The sequence below is a fragment of the Rhipicephalus microplus genome, chromosome 7 (assembly GCF_043290135.1).
Source record: "Rhipicephalus microplus isolate Deutch F79 chromosome 7, USDA_Rmic, whole genome shotgun sequence".
NCBI lineage: Eukaryota > Metazoa > Arthropoda > Arachnida > Ixodida > Ixodidae > Rhipicephalus > Rhipicephalus microplus.
The window spans coordinates 5,640,759-5,664,411 of NC_134706.1; the positions used below are offsets into that span (position 1 = coordinate 5,640,759).

General features: G+C 45.1%; 2 protein-coding genes across 2 annotated transcripts; both read left to right on the forward strand.

The window, feature by feature from the left end:
- Positions 1 to 12,271: 12,271 nt before the first annotated feature.
- On the forward strand, positions 12,272 to 17,385 carry LOC142767133 (uncharacterized). Its single transcript, XM_075868353.1, has 5 exons — positions 12,272 to 12,484; positions 12,745 to 12,895; positions 14,013 to 14,125; positions 15,819 to 15,969; positions 17,323 to 17,385. The coding sequence occupies exons 1-5, from the start codon at positions 12,273 to 12,275 to the stop codon at positions 17,383 to 17,385; spliced, it is 690 nt and encodes a 229-aa protein (XP_075724468.1). The 5' UTR covers position 12,272.
- Positions 17,386 to 19,651: 2,266 nt separating this feature from the next.
- Positions 19,652 to 23,027, forward strand: LOC142766804 (uncharacterized). The gene is made up of 3 exons (XM_075868024.1): positions 19,652 to 19,813; positions 21,092 to 21,229; positions 22,690 to 23,027. The coding sequence occupies exons 1-3, from the start codon at positions 19,667 to 19,669 to the stop codon at positions 22,900 to 22,902; spliced, it is 498 nt and encodes a 165-aa protein (XP_075724139.1). The 5' UTR covers positions 19,652 to 19,666; the 3' UTR covers positions 22,903 to 23,027.
- The last annotated feature ends 626 nt before the right edge of the window (positions 23,028 to 23,653 follow it).

Sequence of the window (23,653 nt, forward strand, 5' to 3'; positions counted from 1 at the left end):
CCTGCCTGCAACGTTCTCTAGTTCAATTCAATAACTTGGTATATTTCGGTAAGCCTCTTGTGAAACTATGTGGAAAATATACGGGAAACATGCATTTCGTACGGAAGCAGAAGGAATTAGTGGAATGGCTTGTGTGTTTAGAAAACATTGTTAACAATGCGGAGTGCTTGGTACTCTATTATCGGAGAGCACAAAGCCGTCCCGTGAGCCTCACACTTCGATGAGGCTGTTGCGACAAATATTACGTCATGAACAAGCTCACGACGTAAGGACATGCACAGAGGCTGGGAGCTATTTGTGGAAATCGGAGCTATTTCTGGAAAGCTTCAAGCGCTTTCCATCTCTTTCTTTCTCATGCCAGCGGGACCGCTGAAAGCTGCGTAAGGGGGGGGGGGGGTTACTAGGGGGCAAAAAGATGCGTTCCTTTGTCAGCGCACGTGATGACCTTGAGCACTTTCTTGTTTTTCTTCAGACCCGCGGCTCATGATCGCGACCAAGCACACGGTTACGTGGCGGTATCTCGTGGCGGCCACGGTAACCAGGCAGCTCAGGACATCGGACGCGTTATCTGAAGGCGGTAGGTTCGGACACTGCCACGAGATATCTTTCACTTTGTACAATTCAATATATAAATAGCATTATATCATAGTAACGACAATACAGTTAAAAGACTACGAATAACGTTGCCTGGGCTTCTCTTGGCTTCATATCCTGTTGGTTTGACCAAGTTGTGTCTCTCAAAGAAGCTCTTGATTCATTCTCCTTTTCTCGTTCAAACAATGCTGCGAGTACGGTAATGCCGGTAGTGAAATGCGCGCACTCACGTAAGCGAGTTTGGACTAGGTGAACAGCCGGAGTAGCGGCGGCTTGAGCTTGCACTGTGACCTGCCGATCAGGGGCACCTTCGAAAGAGAGAACGTTCGCGGAGGCTCGAGGAACGTGCGGCAGATGATGACAGTGATTATGATAATCATGATTAATGTTCATCACACACCCACAGCTGGGGAAAGACTCGGGTTGCTGTATGTATATAACAATGGTTTATTGAACTACGACGAACGAGAAAAAGCTTGGAGACCGTTCGAAAAGCCCAGCCCCTAAACAACTTCTGAAAACACAGAGCAACAATCGAGTTATTCTTTCCTGTCGTTTCTCGTATTTGGACACCAGTAGTGTGCTCAGGTGACGTCATTAGGAAAAAATCACCAGGCACAGTCACAGTGAAGCGTGAAAAGGCAACCTTTCTAGGGCCTTTTTAAACACTGTTAGGGCGACTGCCATAGGCATACTTGCATGGTACCCATTACGCCATAATTCATCGCTTGCGTGTTTACAAATCAGTTCGCACCATGCGCTGCGACGCAAGAGGTCGTAGGTTCGACTCCCAGCGACGGAGTTTTTTCTTCTATTTTTTTTACTTTTTTCTTTTATTATGCACGTGTTTTACAACACATCCGTCATTTCCGTGACAGAAACACCCCAGTGAGCCATGATGGTCCTCGGTATAAAACATTTTTAGTTAAAAAGCATAATAAGTAAAACTTGTTCATACAAAATGAGATTCGAACCTATGCTCTCTTCGTGAAAGCTCAGTATAATACGTTAGAGTTACGCCGGTGTCTGTGAATCGTTTGCAAACACAACTTATGCAGGCTTCATATGGGGGAAGGAATCGCGGTAACCTGTGCAACAGAGTATTTCAAAAGAGTAAAATAACAACCATGCGAATAACACCCAATGTGAATAGCATAACGAATGCGTCGTTGAATGCCTTTTACCCATTACAGAAGGCTTAGCCATAATTACCATTCATCATCACCAGCCACAGCAGCACAACAAGGTGCACATAATTCCTTACAGATAACAGCGGGCACCACGCTCCTTCAAAGAACAAATAGTCGCGTAGTTGGTGCATCCCTAATTCACAAATTTTATGATTATTCATCACGTTGTGGGTTCTATTAAGGTACCCGTAAAAGTTGTCCAAAGAGTGCTCATAAAATTACTCTAAAACATCTGCTCTTCCAGCTTTCACTGTGACTATGCTGTGCTTTCCGCACAGGACTGGCAATTTTTCAAAGCAATGAAGTGCCCACTGCGCACCTATAGTGATACGCGCACCTGCGTATAGCCACACACTTCTGATGTTCTGTTTATGATAATGATGTTGGTGATGATAAATTATGGCTTATCTCTTTGTAACGTGTCAGGTCGGCACTTTTATACCACCCAAACGTTATACAGTTCACATGGTTGAACCTTGATTTTTGCAATTACATGCCGCGTTGGTATAGTGAATAGGGTGCTCGGCTTGTGCCATGAGGGTTGCCGGATCGATTCCTGGCTGCGGCATCTGCATTTCTCTTGGACGCAAAATGCTCAAGACTCCCCGCTTCCTGACGAATACAAAGCTTTTAAGTGCCACATTCTGCAAATCATCATCAGCAGAAGAAGCAGGAGCATGGCAATAACTATCAACATCAACAGACTACTGCTCGTGCATTCCCCCTTGTTCTGTCGTTTCTGAACGTTCAACTCGTTTTCGAAGCGCATCTTGTTACTTCAACATCTTTCCTGTCTTGAATCGGTGAGTGCACGGATCTTCAGTGCTGATTACGGCAATAGACACTCTTGTTTCTGTTGTACGTGTGAAAGTGTAAAAGGTCCATGTTCACTGCACATTTTTAACTGCAGGACTTGCATAAGGCATACTTATCTGTTTACAGCGAATGTGAATCAACACTACTCACATTGAGATTTATCGTATTCGCTTCAATAAGGCAGATCCGAATATGTTGTTTAATTCAGCGTTGCTTATCATTCATTCGTGTTCAACCCATCGAGACAGCAATGAAACCACTTCACTAAATCAGCCTTGACGGACGCATGTGTAACACACGCAGCCCTTTAGGTGTCGCCCCGTTGCTGAAACTCCTTGAATTATGGCTGACCGATGGCTCATATATATATTGCGGAGCGAGCCTTTGCAGTGACGTTGGAAAAAAATAGAGGAGGCGTAGACTTGACGCTTCCGGTAAGCGCTTTTTACTGACGTCACAAAAGTACGGCAAATCCACTTTTTTTTTTCTGGGCTGCCCTAAGGAGTTTAAGAAGAGTTAGATCGAAAACGGGACAACTGGTAATGCCAAAACGCAGCGTTACAAAATGAAGTCATGTTTCAGGATTTTTACGATAGGCGAAAGGCTCATGCGTCATGGCATCGTAAAAGAGTTGGATTGAGAACGTCTAGGTACCTAAATGCATGTCTCTCGTCTTGTTACCGAGTGGGCTGCAAGGATTTCCTCTTAAAGTGTTAAACAGTCTAACATGCTGCGGACTTGCCATTTTCAGGAGACTAGTTTCACTCCCAGCATGCACTACGAGCAACCGTTGGCTCTCGTCCCGGTCTTCGAGCCGGCAGCTGATGTACCACCGGAAGCCCTAGGACAGGTGGCGCCTGTCGAGCTGGTGGCAGTCGCATCGGGTACATACGATGAAACATTAGGGCGTGCTAGTCTGCCTGCTGTTCCGCTGCACGTAATAAGCTCTGCGTGTACCGGAATACCGGTAGTAGAGTCCACCTTCAAGCACCCGAAAAGCATGGTCGTACTGCCGAAAGTGGTTGTTGTCCACCTAGAAACTATCAAGTGGCCATCGTGCGCTCTGTAGCTTGTTGGCTCCGAACTGATGCTTTTATTTGCTTTAGCTTCATGTCCTTAACCTTCGACAGGAATGTATTCGTGGCGATTCTGTACCGTTTTCGAAAGTCACACTCAAATAATCCCCCTTCTAAGCTCAGCGAAGGGCGATACATGCGAAATCCCAGAGGACATATATTGCTTGCTTGTTAGTCGTTCGTTATTTCACCCCCGTAACTAGCGCCACATGTCATGGCGGCAACTATGGCATTCACTATCCGGTGTTACAGCATGCCTCCGTGATACGAGAGAGCCGAACAAAATGTCAAAATGTTGCGCAAGTGAAAGCATCGAGTCATGCGTTAATAGTAGATCGACGTAGCGCGTTTAGAAACATAGGACAAGGTAAGGGACAGAAGGGAGCGCTTTACGCTCCCTTCTGTCCGCTTAAATGCGCTACGTCGATCTACTATGTCTTACCAACATGCCCAACTTTATACTCTAGTCATGCTTTAAGTTGCATGTGCAGGACGTCTATGTATCCTAATTATAAGAAGCGCAGTGTCCTTGCGCACGTAGCACTGTTACGGTCGCTATCTTCACAGTAATCAAACTCTCTAAGCTATTGGCATGTACTGCATATCACTTCTCCTACGCTCTATGTTATTTTAAGTTAGCATCCAACGCTCACTTTAATTAACGTTACTACTCAATTAAATCAATTTGATTGTCATCATTTTGTGATGGAGGCGGCCGCTCTTTGCAATTAATATTAACAAGCCCATTGTGGTAGGAAACCATGACAGCTGTAGAGCCCAACGCGCTTGCATTCCACGCATACCCAACGCCCTTATTTCCTGATAGAGCATTGTACGTGGTTCATACTTATATCCGGACTGCGTCGCTTATCTAAAAACAAATGCGTGCTTTATGCGGCGAGGTGTGGTCGCGTGTACCTCATCCTGGCGGGGATCAGACGGCCCATACTTCGTGGGAGCTGTTCTCGCCCCTCAGTTTGCGTTGAGGCGTCTCTCATAATCAAATGGTGGTTTTGGGACGTTAAACCCCACAAATGAATGAATCAGTTTGCGTTGAAACGGCAAGAATAGCTTTTTTGTTGACTGGAGGCACACCACATGCTAAAATTGTTTGCTGTTATCTGTACTTCGTGCAACATTCCGATTTGTTGCCATCAAATTCAATGCGTTTTTCTTTGCGGCGAATTCGCTGCCTTTTTTTTTTTCATAACATCCCACAGAAAAGAAGCAGGAAAAGTCCTCGTAAGTACACCCTGAATTCACACTACATACTGAACATACTGATTGCATTTTAGGGCATCTGGTATTTTCAATAGAGTGTTCCACGCTCGCTGCCATGGCAGAGAGAGGGGCCTGCTAGCAGTCCTGGGATTACTTATACCACAAATATCCAATAAGGTGGACGAGAAACCGACGATCACTGTAGCTCGCTTGGTAGAGAATCACATGCGTTATCCGGATGGCCCCTATGGGGCAATTTTATTTTTCAACCACTTTATATCAGCCCCATTTGTCACAGTTGCAGCCAAAGAACACAAATAATGTATTTTATGCTTTTCTTTGCTAAACTGTCAGTTGGTTTCGTTGGTTGTTTATATACGTCAGCAGAAATATCCGAGCTCACTCATATTCCTTCGAAAATATAATTTGCTCTGGGGGTTCACGAGGGGAGTCCGTCTGACCAAAACTTTTGCGCAACCAGACTTAGTCCCACTCAAACTCACCAAAATATTTACTCAGCCAGACTCACTGAGACTCATGGGTCGGCCTGAGTATGAGTGAGCCTGAATAAGGTGACTCATGGTCCGTAAGCATAAAGTTAGCTTGTTCGGTCGTGTTGTAAATGCTCTTTAACGTCCATATCCCACATTGTCGGTGCTCTGCTGTATTGTGCCTCTTGGTCACGTGCCTTCCAATACGAGTTGTCAGTGCCCTCTATCGAGTCGGGACATTTTTATAAAGTACTTGACTCATACACGATATGTTTATTCAGGACTTCCCGTGAAAGAGTGTGCGAGAAACGTCAAAGCACCCCCCCCCCTCCGCCTCCATGACCCACACCACTCGTAAATAAATATTGAGAAGGCGTGTGAACGCTAGTGCACTTAGATATGTGTGAATAGACTTGAGTACAAACGTAAGCTGGTATAAGGTTGAAAGTAGGGCTCGGGATGAGTATATAGGTCCATAGTTCGGCAATAGGAGCTGAAGCTCACCAGTAAAAGGCAGTGCTCTAAAAAAAAAAAAAAAACATGTGCTTTTGATTTACTCGGATTCGGAATCACCAATAAAATATATTCTCAAACGGACTCTCCCCCCCCCCCCCCCCCGATTTAGATACACTGAAATTCTCGTCAACACGACTCACTGAGACTGAGAATCTCCAAAACACGGCATACCCACGCTCACTCAGACCAGGTCTGCGACTGAGTGATATTTCCGGCCTATGGTGGTTTCTAACAACAACAAAAAAATCAGAACAAGCACCTTTATCAGCCTCTCCCATAATAATGTCGTAGTTTTGGGACGCGAAGCATCGTTTTTTTTATTGATTTACAGAATACTGCAGGCTCAAATCGGAGCACATGCATGAGTGGGAATAATCAGATGTATTGTACAGCAAAAAGTTAACTTGCCTAATCTAAACAAACTGGTGCAGAAATAACTGAGTAAAACATACTGGAGTGGTAAAACTTTGTATCATATTTTCGTTACGTTGTTGTTTTTTTCTTTTTTTTTCTTTCTCATGCTTACTATATATTGTTCTTGAGCGGTATGGGTAAATCTACGTTTAAGTGACGTCACTTCTGTTTGTTTTATGTAGCAACACTTTGTGGCTCGCAACAGTGGTGCTGTGCACGATAACGTGCCTTCTCGTCGCTACGTCCGTCGCAGCTGTGCTCCTCATAGAACGCTTTGGTGAGCTGCCATTTCTCACGCCTGAAACTTTTCTGCGTGCTGCTGCTGATTCACTGTCGCTCTCTTTCCAGCGCCTCGCCTAACAGGCGGAGATTTCACAATTCAGAAAACACTTGTGGTTAACAGGGATCGTGACATTTCTGGCGACGATGTCGCAATCGTGTCCCCGGTTGTGGCAGGAGGAGCTTTAGAATACGCAAAAAAAAAAAAAACAGATTACTAGCTCCACCGAAGCGATTGCGCTGAAATTATAGCTGCCGCTGGCTCCCTTCGCCGCCCCGCCGCGGTGGTCTAGTGGCTAAAGTACTCGGCTGCTGACCCTCAGGTCGTGGGATCGAATCCCGGTGGCAGCGGCGGCTGCATTTCCGATGGAGGCGTAAATGTTGTAGGCCCGTGTGCTCAGATTTGGGTGCACGTTAAAAAACCCCAGGTGGTCGAAATTTCCGGAGCCCTCCACTACGGCGTCTCTCATAATCATATGGTGGTTTTGGGACGTTAAACCCCACATATCAATCAATCAGTCAGTCAATCTCCCTTCGCCCTCTTCTTCACATTCCTAAGGCGTGGCTAAATAAAAACTTTGAGATAGAGTATGAACACAATACTAATTGAGAACATGTTAGTTAAAGTCGTTGTAACCAAAACCTAATAATAAAGCTTTTTCTTTAGCACCGTGCCAGTTAGCACTGCCATAAGACCCACTTTTTCAATGCATTTACAGTTGTTACCAAGCTAATTGAGAGCGTACTAATTTATCGTTCACTTCACGTAGCAATGGTGACAATTCGCCATGCGTTACTGTTTGTTTGTTGTTGTTTATTTAAACATGCTCCAGCATTCAGCAACGCTCCTTGACTTGAACTTGATTTCTCAACGCCTCGAGGCAGCGTTTGAGACGCATTTGTGCTGCCTTGGCACCACCTAAACACTCGAAGTGCTCGAAGCGCGTTTGTGTTGCCCTTAAGGCGGTGACGAGTCAATTTAAAATCAAAGTGCATTTCTGAATACGGTGGTTAGTTCCAGTGATATATCCACCTGCCTCTTGCTCACGTCTCGTGCTTTTGCTTTCAAGGATGGTAGTTTTTCTTGGGATACTTGAACGGAAAAACTTTAGTGTGTCTGTCGGTCGACTTGTCTGTCGCCTGAAACGACTAAAATCTAACCACATCCGCAGCGCCCGCCAATATTGATCTGATTTCGGCGTTCATTGTTGTGCATATTGTCGATTAAAAAGAAATATTGCACGTATCTAAGACCTAACTTCAACACGCCACTCCGTGGCGTGTTTCTTTATACTATAAAATACATAGATATGTAATTAAAAGGAACGCAGAGTTTATTACGCATCCCTAACAATGCAACGCCATGCATGAAAAGTGGGCGTTTTCTACTCTTTGCTAAAATGATGCGGTTGTGTCAACTACCCATCACCTTGCATTCTTCAAATTATGGCTTCCGAGATTGCGCACACACATCGCGCACTGGCAATATCAGAGGCCATGTTCTTGTTTTCTGGAATTACTGCTAGATGGGGCTCATGTCTCACTCAGCGCGGAACACCGAATAAACGCTTTACTCATTCCCTCCTGACGGAAGATCGTATTTCGATAACATTTGCAGTGAAACACGAAGATATGGGGCCAGTTTTTTTTTTGTCTTCCTCTTCATCCCCAATTTTTACTTCTCTTCCAAAACGCGGGCACAGGTTGCTCCTGCGTTAGATGCGATGCCTCTACTGGACGAGACGACAAGCACAGAGAGAGATAAAAAAATCACAGCATATCCACGAAGTGAATGACGACGAGTGGGGTGAAGCGCTAGAGGGTTTCATCGCTAAACTGTGAACCATCCACGAATATCGCCCACTACATCACCAAAGACGTGACAAACACTATATATTTATACAAGAAATTTTATTATTTGTAAGTGGTAGCTACGCGTCACTTCCATTTCCCCTTTATTAAAAGGGCTTCATGGTCGGTGAAGTGGTGGATCGGTGATGGGGCTATGTGGGATGTTTGCAAGGACGAAGTGGTGGCAGTTTGCAAAGGTGGAACTATAGGCGGTCACGTACAAACAAGGGATGGACCCAGTGGGACAATCTATGGTTCTTTAACGCGCGCCTCAATACAAGTACACAACCATCTTGCATTTCATATTGACTGCATCTCAACAGTATTTGCTTTATGGTCGGTGAAGTGGTGGATTAGTGATGGGGCGTAATGGGATGTTAATGGGAGGACGAAGTAGTGAGCTGTTGGCAAAAATTGAACTATAAGCGGTCACGTACATACATACATACATACATACATACATACATACATACATACGTACATACATACATACATACATACATACATACATACATACATACATACATACATACATACATACATACATACATACATACATACATACATACATACATACATACATACATACATACATACATACATACATACATACATACATACATACATACATACATACATACATACATACATACATACATACATACATACATACATACATACATACGTACATACATACAAGGAATGGACAGACCCACGCCTTGAGGAGCTTCGCCCCTAAAAGATATAAATCGATCGAGAGATATTATGAGAGCGAGATTAGATCTTCGTCATTATCATTCTGACTACGCTCACTGCTGCACAAAAGTCTCTTCCACGTTCGACCAGTCAACTTGGTCCCGTGCTTGCTGCTGCCACATTATACCCGTGAGCTTTCTAATCTCATCTACCCACCTAACTTTCTGTCTCCCCTTCACGCGCTTGCGTTCTCTGGGGGAGATTATAGGCGATGCGAAATCCGAATCTGGGTACCCATAATACGAAGAAGAGTGTCTTAACCACAAGACTATGAAGGCGTGCTGGAACAGCATGGTATTGTCTTGGAGGAGTAGTATAGTAGAGCAAGGGGGTAGGAAAGGGGAGAGATTGTGAGGACAGATGTGAGGATGAGAAGCAGTTGAGGAGGAGCGACGCGGAAAACATTCGTCCTGGTCCAGGAACCAGGAATATTTTTTCGGTAATTGAGAGGCTTTTCTTTCTGAGAAATCCGTACGGGAAATTTTTCCTTGTGGTTTCGTGCTACAAACAGGTGTTGGCCTATTTTTTTCCTTTCTTATTGCTTAAGTACGCTTGAATGTGGCACAAAATAGATCTCGTGCGAAAGAGAAATGAAACGACGAACTGTCAACGATTTAATTCCACTCTGAAAAACGTATGATAAAAAAAGTAGACATTCCCGCTTATGCGTGCACAGCCAACGTATGACAAAAGGCGACATGGTCAAAATAACATGTTATCGAGAAAAGACGTTTCTGTGGAATACAGAGTCATAGATGTGTCAGTGATGCAATCAGACGCTCTCCTTTTTAAATATATAATGCTTGCAACAACTCTTCAGCAGTTGGTCTCTTCTGCCGAGAATCGGCACTTGAACGAAGCATAGTTCACATTCGCAGCCGTTGCAATGCATGGGAAGATGGGCCTTGCAACGCCATCTGCTCTTACCTATGCTGTGACATTCGGCGCCAAACTTCCCTCTCTTTTGCTTCTTTCTTTTTCCCGAAGTGTATTTTGCGCAATGTTCAAGCAGACCCAAGCTAACCGCCACTCTTCTCCATTTTTTCAGTGTTCGTTATTATCCGAGTCGCCCCTGTGATACAGAGAGAAAAAAACTTTGTGCATAACGCGTAGCAATGCAATTTGTCGAACCCCTTGTTCCAGGGCTCCGCTGGCCCTTGCCATCTTCTCTGCCCGTTGCATCAGACAAACCTGATCATCAAAGGCCGAGCTGGACAGCAGTGTCCCCCATTGTTCCCCTGTGTTGTTAATGTTAGGTGTTCTTCATTGTATAGTGTACACTCCCACGTAATGTGAAACACAGTTGGTGTGGCCCCGCACCGCAGATGTATATTTATGTATGATGTAGAGTAGAATACGTGTAGCCTTTGCAAGTTCATGCATGTGTTTGCCTGGACAGAAATGCGAAGAAGGCATCCGTGTCTGCAGGGGGCAGGGCACCGGCCACTGAACCAGGCCACAAACATGGTGGTCCATTTTATGGCCAGGACATCGAACGAGGCCCAACAGTTCAACATCGACACCAGCGGCCACCTCTCCCACCACCATCCAGCACAAGGCCTACCAGTCCGCCTCTGACATCCAGTGCACCTTACGTACCACCTGCCACACCTAAAGAAAGTGAGTTGTTTACAAAATAGCCGCTTACGAACTAAGCTTTTCGTAAATCCAGGTGGTGCGAACGGAAATCATCATCAAGAATCGGCAATGCTCACTAAAACTCACGTAGCACCAAGTACCGCCCACAGGTTTCGCGCTCATTTTAATCAGTGCCAGCTTTAAAAAATCCGCACGCCATTGAAATAATCTGAGTACTTAACTATTTCTTCAATGTGCTTAACATTTAATCCAAGAGCCAACATATTTAATCCAAGTGCGAACTCGGCCGCGGAATATTTAATCTGGCACGTAGATTAAAGAGAGCAGGAAAACTCGTAGTCACACAACTAAAGTCACATAAAATCGCTTAACATGTGGTACTTGGCTGAGATCACGTAACATAATGAAACATTTAAAAAAGTGTTAACGCTGCATAGAACGATTAGGAAAAGATCAGACAACACTGGCGAAGAGTGTTCTTTGCCTCTGTTGTCTTGTCCTTTCCTCACTGATCTATGCGCTGTTAACACTTTCTGAAATTAATACCCAGCAACTTGCCTAAATCTCAACCCTTTCAATCATGAAACAAGTAATCGCGAAACTAAAATCACTCATTGTCACGTAAGTCAGTGCTATAGTCACACCACTAAAATCCCTTGCTATCTCATAACTAGTCACGTGACTAAAACCCCATAACATCATTTAACTTTTCGTTACGTAAGTAAGATCACGTTACATCAAGTCAGGCAGAATAGATCGCGTAACATTATGTAACAACTAGTCGCAGGACTAAAACCCCGCTACATCAAGTGACAAGAGTTCACGCAACTACACACGTAGAATCTCGTAACAACTTGTCACACAGTAAAATCATTAACATTGCGTAAAAACTATAGTCACATAACAAAATCCCACAACATCTAGTCACGGGACTAAAATATCGTAATGATAGTCACGTGGCTAAAATCTCGTAACTAGCCACGTTAGTTAGATCACGTAACATCACAAAACTCGCAACAGCAAAAACAATGAGAGCGGTTTTAGGTTGCAAAACGTGTTGAGCTCCGTCATTACGGCACAATTTAGAAAAATAATCGCACTTACGTGTTTGTTGACTCGTCCACAACTGCAACAGCTTAACTAAACTTCGACATCTGTAAGGTTTTGGGAACCTTGGAAGACCACTGAAAAAGCTCTGAAAATTATTCTCTACTCACAGTCGCCATCTTTGGCACAGTTTATGGCATCCAGCAGTCTGTTCACGAGGCGTCATGAGTAAATAACTCTCCATTGGTCAATAGACGGGGAATATCAGTGGCTCATTATGCCCTAACGTGGGAGACGCCTTTGTGCCGCAGTAGGCGTAGTCATGCTGCTGCTGCGGCTGATGATGATGATGACGATGGTTGTATGAATGAATGAATGATTCCCGACCACGTTTGGTAACGGGGAATGCAGTTGTGGACAGGATGCCCATGGTTTGTATCATGGGAGAAAGGGCGAGCACAGCGGACGCCTTCCCGGATGACGGCCTCTGCGACTACATCTTCTTCGACTCGCTCTACAAGGACGGCCGCAACATGCTCTCGCGACAGGCAACCTTCAGCAAGAGCCTGAGCAACTTCATCAACAACCACCCCGCTTACCGAGGCACGCACCTGGGAGTTGGCTTCTCCTTCAAGTGAGTTGGCGTTCGTGCAGAGCAGTAGTAGGCAGCTTGCAATTTGGCAGGCTTGTACGTAACGCGTTACAAGTGACCAATTACTTGTAATCAATTACATGTTTATGCATTTTGTAATACAATCGATTACTTTTTCGGAACTTTATAGCCCTGCGTCCCTCAATGACATATACGTGTAATAGTCCACTGGTAACCAATTACTTTTTTTTTTTTGGTCTGACAATATCTCGGCTCATGTCGTCGCATGTCACTACATGTAGCTACCTGCCGTCGGCGGAAGAAGACTTGAAGATTAAAGAGCCAAGTCCACTGCAACCTCTCTGGGACAAGGGAATCTTCAGTGTGGGGATTTTCGACCCTCCTTCCAATTCGCCGTACAATCAAACAAGAGCTGCAATTGTCACCCTCAAGGTATTTTCTTTGATTTGATGTCATCGCCTTAAATTGTTCCACCTCACCAGTATCAATAAATCGTTGCAGCTTGGCAAACCTGGGGGAATGGCGGAGCGAGCAGCTTTTTTTGTTGCTCTTTATTTTAACACAAAAGTGCATTATGCCGGAACCCACCAGTGACGTATTAACGTATTATTAACGTATTATTATTCAGTGACGTATTAACGTCACGAAAAAAATACGCAGGCTCAGATGGCAAAGAGAAAACAGTTCAATTAACCGGAGTCCAACGCACGACCTTTCGGTCTGTGACATTAGATGCCCAGCATGCAATCTACTGTGTCATGGTCGCATACACTAAAGGCTTTGCCAACACGCCTTTTAAATCTCGCGCTCGCCTTACAGTGACTTTGATAAAGTGGAGTAATGCACCATGACCATGAAATTCAAAAAGGTGCAGTAGAATTAAAAGTCCTTAAGGTGCCAATGTTTCAATGTAGTGGCCAATGTAGCATGTTTAGGTATGACGTATTGCGTACCTTGCAAGCGCAGTATTGTTTGCAGGTTTCCGCTTTACAAAGGTGTGGTCATACGAGGTCGTAAGAGTGCGCAATATTTGGTCAACGAATCCCAATGTTTCGCATCCTGCATCGCATTGCCAGACGTGCGGCTGTTCAGTTTTGTGCCTATGCAGCTCTATCGTCAAAACGTAATAACCAGGCAACTGCACATGTGATAGATGCAATCCACGTTAACCCATCAAGTGAGGCATGCGTAAGACCAGCACCCTTGTCTCTTACGGACCAAAAGCTTCTCAATATGCTCAGCACGTGCGCTGTAGGTGATATACGCGATGTTAATTCCGCGACCATTTTAAGACTTCTACACAAAGGCAATGCGTTTTGTTGCGTTCCTCTAACTTTCATGTGTTTTACAATGATATTTATTCATTTTTTCATTTGTAAGTCAACAATCGTACGCGTCCCTTCTGTTATATACTGTCTTGGTCCTTTGCGCGCTGTACCGAAACCGTTATTTCAAGTTCCTTAAAGCTCTCAGGTAGGCGTATTTCGCTCGCTTCTAGCATCACGCCATGCCTGCGAGAATCCGCCGGGCATTTCGTTTTTTTTCGCAGAACATAGACGACCTGCTTCAGATGCCGAAACAGCTGGGGAACCACGCTGTCACTGCACTTGCTGCTCCTGATCCAGAGTTGGACTGGAGCTTGCAATACGCCATCGACTTCAGGTGGGTGAACGTCTTTTTTTTTTTTTACAGTGAAGGTGTTCAACTCCCACCAGTGCTGAGCAGTATCGCTATGTTGAAGCGCATCACGTTAGCATCTTAGATACTTTCGAGTATATGTAGGTATGCATCGAGTTACATTTGGAAAATGTTGCTTCAGTAAACAGCGCGAAAACGGCCCTGATGCGGAGGAAAAAAAAGCACAAGCACTGAAATTGCAGTATCATGTATAACTGGCCCTTTAGGACAACCTTGAAGAATGTATGTCCATCTCGCTAGTCAGAACACCTTTGTGAGGCGTCCATTACATCGTGATACCGCGCGGAACACAGTTATCTCCTCACTGAAGAGAATGAGCTCACTTAAGACGTCCTTTTGTGCTAAGGGAGACTTCCTTGTGCTGAGTCAAGCAAATGCACAGCGCTGGTGGGTGATACAGGTGGTGCTGTAAAAGGTTTGCAATATACACGATGGAAACCTTCCAATGGACACTTGTGGTAAAGCGCCCGATAGCGCTCATATTGGCATCACGGAAGTCGTGTTGTTGGCCTTTATCGACAAAAAGATGGCTGCCTTTGAACGCTGCAAGCGAACATTAACCGAGATTCGAGTGAAACGACTTGCCGTGGAGTGCATTTTCCTGTAGGAGTTTCACTTACTGCCGTCACATGGAGCAAAATACTCACTCTTCTACTGCACCGTCTAATATGTATGTACCTTGGTATACATCAACACTGACTACTGCTGGCGCATTTCCATGTCGATGACTTACGCCCGTGTCCTCGATCATTGTAGTGGTGGTAGTTAACATACTCCTGGATACAGCTTATGGCGGATCCTGCGCAAACATGGCGCGTAATAAACACTGGTTCTCGATTTGCACTCCTTCAAAGCGCCATCATTTTAGAGTAGATACGGTGAGGTGTACGCTCCCCATTAACAGGGTAACCCATTCCTCTGTTCATGCGTTTACTATTAGCCTTTCAGGAACACGAGAGACTGATCGTAGCGTTCCACTTCCCGCTGGGGCTTCACTGGTGGAGGTGTGAGAAATATGAAGTGCGTTTGTACAGCCTCGTGTATGTAGCGCAGTAGGTAGAGTGCCCCGACATATAACTGTGAAAAAAGAGGTCATAGGTTCGACACCCAGGTCACCTGTATGAAGAAAACGTTTTCTTAGAATAACAGGCATATCAGCTATAACTCATATTTCTTTTTAGGACAGGGCGGGGAAACGCGATACCCAAGAACGAAGACACCACAAACGCCTACTATCAATTCAAAAGGCACACATCAGTTTTTTTTTCCTTTCTTTTGCAAGCTGCTTTGCGCCTCTTCGATATTGAGACGGCGTTTGTAGTGCCCAGACTTCTTTCTTGTGTTCATCTTTACATGCCCTCTACGCTTCCAATTCTTCTCTGTAATCTTTTTTGTGTGAACATTACCAGCGTCATTTCTGTGAAGGAACTGACGTCACTGAAGTCTTGTTGGGCTCCGGCATAAAACACCTTCCTGTTGTTGTTGTTGTTTTTTACTGTCTCGTAATTTCTCAATGTTACGTAATTTGCGAGTTAGCGATAGAATTCGAGTGTGATTATCATTTCGTTAAATTGAGTTTCAACCTTACGCATAAATTATGGATACCAATCGATGTGAACTAATTAACGGCTCGTTATTTCTCTTATCTCGAAAACAGTAACATCGGCTTCTCACCGTACATATTCATAGTCATCGGCCACTATCCATACGGCGACAACACGGTCAGGAACTGCGCCGTCATGCCTCCGACTCGTCATCCCCTTGACATTCCTGGGGAAGATATCGCTCAGGAATACAACTACGATCTGGTAGGCACTATTTTCCTTTTTTTTTATATGCGCAATGAGAAAGTCGACGTAACCAAGATCGTCATTTTCAATACCAGTAGCGGCTTCTTTGTGCATGGGCTTTGAATAAGAAAAAAGAAGAGGAAAGTGCCACGTCGTAACTGTCTCTCACGCATAGGAGGTCACCTCAGCAACTATACAGAGGGAAGGGGATAATGAGAAAGAAAAGTAGGAAAGGGCTAAAAATAAGAGGAGATAGAAAAAAATAGAGTGGGAATGATTTGGTCCGCCTCTCTCGGCATGCGCCCGAACCAACGCGCAGCCGACTTGGAAAGCCGCCTAGAAATCCAAAGCAAGATCGATGCGCACAATTTCTTACGGGCAGAAGAAGGAGATAGAGGACTTCGGAACTCACGTAGTAAGTACAGTTGACCCCGATAGCAGCGCCGCTTCAGATGGCTAATCCGAAGGTGCGATGGCTTCGTGAGCGAGCAAGGGTGCAACACGCAATCAGTGCATCGGCGAGTCAGCTGACAGAGTCAGGAGCACAGCCCGAACTGCCGCAGAGAGTGCAGCTTCGCTACCGGGAAAAAGACTCGTCCCGTATCTTCCCGCGGACTTTCTTGTAGCCTTACATTAACTAAGTGAACTTACTAAAATTCCGAGCACTTTTGGGGCCCGCGCTGTTGTTGCGTGTAATGTCACCTTAAGGCAGATGCTGTAATCGCCTGTTTTTTCACGCAAACAAGACCGTGAATAGCATACCAATGTGTGATATAGAATGGCACAGAAAAGTAGCCAAAAAGAAAAGTGAGTGTGAAGTAAGGGGAAAAAAGGGGAAGTGGTTAGTGCATAGCGTGGCCATGTATAGTATAACATAGCAAGAGGTAGAAAAGGGAAGTCGCATTGACGGGTAAGAAGAGAGAAGGGGATAGCTAAAGCTTAGTATCACCGCGTGCAGTAGAGTACAGCAAGTGGGCTGGAAAAGAAAGTTAGCGTGAGGAGTAGCAATAGCAAAAGAGGGAGGCTGAAGAGTAGCACAGCAGTGTGTAGTATAACAAATGTGTAGGAAAAGAAGTGAGAGTAAGGAGGACAGAGGTGATGATGAAGGACAGTGGGAGGGTAAGGCATAGTATTGTCGGGTAAGGAATGACAAGATAGGAAAAGGGAAACGAAGGCGAAGGGTAGTATGTGAGGGTGAGAGGGGAAGGAGGATTTGAGAGTGCCACTCCATCACAAATGAGGAGGGTTTCCTTTCTCGCCGTGGACGCTGAGCAGGCTGCCCGTTGCCCGCAAACGCCAGCATTGCCGAACGGCCGGCGGATCCCTTCTTGCGCATGCGTGATTTTCGTCTGAGGCATTCTTCGTGCACAGTACATTCAGCTGCAGGCTGGAGTGACATTCCGGATAAGAACTGAGACCCTGTCGTCGGTGTAGTTATTAGGGTGCTTAAACAGTGATGGTAACATCGCGTAGTAAGTACTTAAGTAGCGTACCGTGAGGTGTCCAGCGCTCAAATTCCTCATATTTTCGGCCGTGTGAGTTGCTTAATGCGTGCGGCAACTCGATGAGATTATCATTGAGGTTAATGAAGATCTTCCGGATCGATGAAGCTACGAGACGACGACGCTGGTGCTTACAATATGTACTTGCCAACACTGCTAAAACCTCTGTTCATCGAGAAGTGTCCGCTCTGCACCTCGCAATAGTGAGATCATACATAAAAGTTGCGAATATGATGACGCAGAAGTCAGACACATGCACTGTGCCATTTGCAGGAATGTTTATTCCAGCCAAAACATGGGTTTATACAGACAGCGCTGTCACGTCCCATCGGTGCACAGTCGAAAAAAAAAATTCCACTTTTCTTTTTGTGTGTGTGTGATCTGGAGGCTACAGTCATTTACGAATCACCTGCTTCAACGATTTTTTTTCGTCACTAGTTGGTGTTTTCCGCTTCTCGTGTCTGTTGGCGATAACAGAGCGTTAAAAAACTCCTCCGCTATTTTAATTATCTTATCTATACTGGTAGTTACTTTGTCTTGCTTGTCCCTTAATGGATACATCTTATTTCTGCCTATCCCAAGTTTTCTCTTCACTGCTTCGACGCTTCCTCTGTTTTTCAGAGTGTGTTCAATTCTCTCCATGTTATACCTTCTCACATCGCATACCTTACGCCTATTATTCAACTTTGAAAGCTCTGCCAGTTCTATTTTGTCTGTTGCACTTGAGGCTTTCGTGCTTTCACGCTTCCTAATTAGATTCTTCGTTTCCTAAGACAGCTTGCGAATGTCCTGTCTGACTACCGTACCTCCAGCTTCCACTGCACACTCCGTAATGATACTCGTCAGATTATCATTCATTGCGTCTACGCTAAGGTTGGTTTCCTCAATAAGAGCCGAATGCCTGTTCTGAAGCGAGACTCTGAATTCCTGTAGTTTTCCTCTCAGTGCTAGCTCATTGATTGGCTTCTTGCGTATCAGTTTCTGTCGTTTCTTCTTCAAGTCAAGGCGAATTCGAGAACGTACTATTTTATGGTCACTGCATCGTACCTTGCCAACCATTTCCACATCCTGCACGATGCCTGGGTGTGCACTCAGTATAAAGCTTACTTCCTTTTTACTTTCGTCTTTAGGGTTCCTTCATGTCTACTAACGGTTCACTCGTTTTCGGTAGAAGGTATTCCAGATCCATAAATTATTGCGTTTTGCAAATTGTACTAATAAATATCCTCCAACATTTCAAGTACCAACGCCATAATCCTCTACTGCCTGGTGTCCTGCCTGCTTCATTTCTACCTTGGCATTGAAGTCGCACATTAGTATAGTACATTGTGTTTACCTTACTCATTGCCGATTTCACGTCTTCATAGAAGCTCTGTATTCAGGCTGTATTTACGCACGTAGACCTGTACTACCTTCATCTTGTACTTCTTATCGAGTTTATTTTGATACCTACCACCCTTTTATTATTCCTATAGTATTACTCTATGTTATTGGCTATATTTCCGTAGCACTTTGTAGGCCTCATCTGTCCTCCTAACCTCACTAAGTCCTGTAACATCATATTTACCACCCTCTAGCTTCTCGAATACCTAATACCACAACAATACAAATTGATAATGTAGCTCAAAAAGAAAAAGACACGACAGACACACACAACAAGACACCACAACGCTTGTGGTGTGTGGTTCTGTGTGGTTCTGTGTGTCCGTCGTGCCTGTTTTCTTTTTGAGCTACATTATCAATTTGAGCAAGCACTAACTAGCCCAAGAGCAAGTCCTCCTCATCACAATAGTACTTACGAACGCTGAAGCGACACCTGAGCTGACAGACCAATGAATTCACAGTGATTCAGTCTCGATTGGTGTTGGAAAGACTTGCCCCCGTATTCACAAACGCTCTTTGACTCGACTTTTACCATTCACTTGAGAGAGTTGCACACTGCGCCGCTTCTCGGCTGGAAATGACGCTGTGCTACTCAAGAATAGCAGCAAATTATAACTGATATGCAGTGACTTTTCCTGCCTAGAGATGGCGCTTCCATCGGCTTTCTCAAGTGAAGGTGAAGTGTTGAGTGAAGGCACATTCTAGAATACGGTGGTTACTAAAATACTAATATGCCTAAGCATCTCCACGTATCGGCAACATTACGCTACCAGAGACGTTCTGCGTGTGTGCCTACTCTGCAGGGCACAGCGATTTTCGCTGTCAACGAGATGTACTCGAAAAGATCTGGCGTCAGAGGTTTGGTGTCTGTTACCCTGAAAGGACGCTGGAATGTGCTACACTCCAGCGACAGGGTGGACTTCTTCGAACGGTGTGTGTCAGACCCGAGCGCTGGTTCATTCGGCAGCTATACAGAGGTAAGGAAGAACGAGGTAAAATTATAACGAAAATAACGTTCAGTAGTTATTTAGCAGGGGCTTAGCCAGCCTTTTTTTCCGGGGGGGGGGGGGGGGGGGGGGGGAACAGGGTTTAACTATACTTTGTGTATACTTGTGCATGCGTTTGTATGCGTGCGCGTATCTGTACGCAAGCAAATTTGTAAATTTTCTGGCGGGGGTGGCGGTTGGCATCCCACTGGTAGTGCGACTGATGTCAAGAACATGGACGTGCTTCGTAAGATGCGCAGGACCAGCCATATAACGCCACTGCAGTGGTACAAATATTACTGGGCTCGACCGCTATAGTCGCGGCTTCGATCCCTGCCACCATGGTCGCCCCTGGGCGAAGGCGAACCACTGCAGGTCTATGTACTTCGGTTTTGGTGCGATAAACGCCAGCTGTCCTACATTCCTGCAACCCTAAATTAATGGCACGATGTGATTGCGATCATGATCAAGGCATGGCTTTTGACGTGTAAAAAAACACCAGGAATGTTTGGGATTATAGGCTCAAAAAACGCCGATTTACACCACCGTTTACTACGATAAAACAATGACAGACACTAAGTTGTAAAGCGAGAGAGCTACCGCGGGCACGTCGCAGCACACCACGGCAACCACGGTAAAATGCTCCTATGCCCGACTCTGCCAATCGTCGTGTATATGTCAGCATGATGATTGGTGGTAGCGCAGACAAAGGACTTGGACGAAAGAAGGCACATTCAGGGCAAAGGCAGAAAATGATGATTGATTTGTGGGGTTTAACGTCCCAAAACCACTACTTGATTATGAGAGACGCCGTAGTGGAGGGCTCCGAAAATTTTGACCACCTGGGGTTCTTCAACGTGCACCCAAATCTGAGTACACGGGCCTACAACATTTCCGCCTCCATCGCAAATGCAGCCGCCGCAACCGGGATTTGATCCCGCGACCTGCGGGTCAGCAGCCGAGTACCTTAGCCACTAGACCACCGTGGCGGGGCAAAGGCAGAAAACACAGTGCTATATATTAATTATTGACTTGTATAGGTGTTCTTGAGTATATGACGCAGAAAATGCAATATATATATATATATATATATATATATATATATATATATATATATATATATATATATATATATATATATATGCGGCCGTAAAAACCATTCGAGTATTATCCTACATGGTACATTATAGCAGGGCCCAATTAAACTTCCTGGGAGCACAACATCTTACCCATGCATTGTTTCTGTCGTACCATTTTCCTTGTTCTTAGGTGTGCCCGAACGGGCGCTCCGATGGCAAGAGCACATATCAGCTTACTTACTCAATTGACCACGCCTCCGTGCTCTGCCACGCCCCGGGCTCCACGCGTGCATTAGCCTACGACAACGAGGACGCACTGGCTGTAAAGGTAAGCGATTTGTTCCTCCACTATACCACCACCGCCATTCTCAGTGTACGTCGCACGTTCTCTGTATTGCATTTATGATTGGCCTGTGTTTTTTGATTTTGTTATAGTTCTGTCTCACTCAAATCCGCGAGCCTTCCTTTCCTACTCAACGACAAAGCTAGCTGGCTGTCTGTAGCTTTGTCACATAAAACATACGTCACTATATAAAGAAATATACGTAAAGTAAATGCAAGGTTTCGCTTCAGTGCTCGGGTTTGAACAAAGGCCTTCCCGCTCCGAAGGCGAGTGCCTTAACCACTATGCTACACAACAATGTTCAGAAAAATGTTAATGTATCGGACCAACATGAGTGCATCGTCATATGATCATTTTTCGCATTACTTGTGTGTGCACTGACGCCGATGGTCAATTAATGCGTTTGATGGGTTGGCTAAGGCTATCTATTTAGAGAAGCCATGACACCCAATATTCGCTCATAATCGGCGTTATAATGGTCGAACCTGAGGTGCTAACGAACAAGCTGGTGAAAGTTCAGTGCATTTGGTCGAGAACTTCATTTATGGCTAGCGTTTTTATAAACACTTGAGTGGTTCGAGAGTATTGACAACCGCGGTGTATACTCGTAAGCCGTGACGTAACAAGCCGCTTGCTTTGCAATCATCTGTATTCCAGCCAACGATATTGTTTTGTGGTCAGCTGTTAGAGCTTTCTTAAATTTGGCATAGAAGACTGATTGGTCTGCAGCGGCTGACAATTTTAGGTAGCAGACGACGGCTCCACTTCGTGAAGAACGTGACTCAACACACGCCTTGGCAAAATGGCGTTGGCCGGTGGTGGGCAGTGTTTATAGCCGATGACTTTTATGCCGCACTTTGCAACAATATATTCTTTTACAGTACAAGTTTCATCCATCTACAGGCACAACCGACCCTCCACTCTTATATTTCACTGAAAACCACCACAATTAGATGAGTGGCCTTGTCAGGGCCTCTTTAATACAGATGGTAATGTTCACAACTACTGTGGAGGATGTATATAAGCTATAAAACTTTGCGAACCGTTAAAGCGTGAACTATTAACCTGGTTGGTGAGACATGTGTGGTATTGAAGAGCGAAAGCTTGACGATGAAACTGCATCGACTAAAAAGATTGCAGCTAGGAAAGACCGTTCATTTGCTACTGGGTTAGATTGACGCATGGGAGTACAGACAGAAGAGTTGCTCAGTTTCCAAGTAATTTAGATAGGCCTAAAATTTATTTCAAGCTTGTCTAACCCAGATGCGAGGTGAGCGTCTTTCTTTCATGCCTGCACTTCCTTTCGTCGATGTAGCGTCATTGTCAAATTCTCGCTCTTCATAACCACACATACAAACCTCACTTGACGCAGTTAAACGTCTTTTTTTCGCTATCACTGTCTCCCGTTTGAGACGAAACTGTGACGCTCTTTTCAACGTGCGCAGCTATGTTCTTCAAAAGGTGATGGATTCCCCGATTTGAAGCTCGGCGTTGCTGCGTACGACATCGACTATGACGACCATGACAACGAGTGCGCATCCCTGAACAGATTCGGCCGGCACAGCCGCCTGAAGCAGATCAAGAAGGTGTTGGACTACATGCGGCTCTATCTCGGCGAGAGCTTTAACGTGAAGGAGTGCGCAGACTACGAGGGCTGAATGGAGTTTTGTCTGAGCCACGTTCCCGTCCGAGGCCGTCCCTGAATGATGCGGCCAAATTTACAGTGTGAAAATTTAAAAAAAAAATGTGCAGCTTCAGTGAGAGCAATGTTTACGTGGCCATATTTACATGTTGATGTTTACGTTTACGTGTTTACATGTGTCACAAAAGGAACTGCTGCACTCGCAGATAGTTTATTTTGAAGAAAACATGGTTATTGCACAGTGCCAATATTCATGAAAGGGAACACGCGAGCGCGTGGCCTGCGCGCTCCGGCGGCTGCCTGCAGCGTGTTCTAGTGGAAGCGAGAGCAATCACAGCCTCTTTTCGCGTCATCTAGTGACGAGCAAAACAATCAATCATTGGTTATCAAGGAGCCGCACGTGCACTCGTTGCTCCTTTAGCCCAGCCGTGTATGTTGTGATATGGAACTGGCGGCAAGATTTCGACCCCTCCCCATTCATGGCGATTACACAAGAGGCCTGTCTCTTGCGTAATCACATTGAAGGGGAAAGGGGTTGCAGTTTTTCTGACAGTTCTATATCACCGATTACTGGTTGTCTTGCTCGCCACTAGATGACGTGTAAAGCGGTTGTGGTTGCTCTCGCTCCTGCTAGAATGCGCTGCATGCATCCGCCGAAGCGTACTGGCCACGCACTCGTGTATTCCCTTTCATGAAAACTGACAGTGTACATATATGATAGCGTACCACGTGTGAAAATCGTTGTGACAGTCTCCGGTTATCTTCCG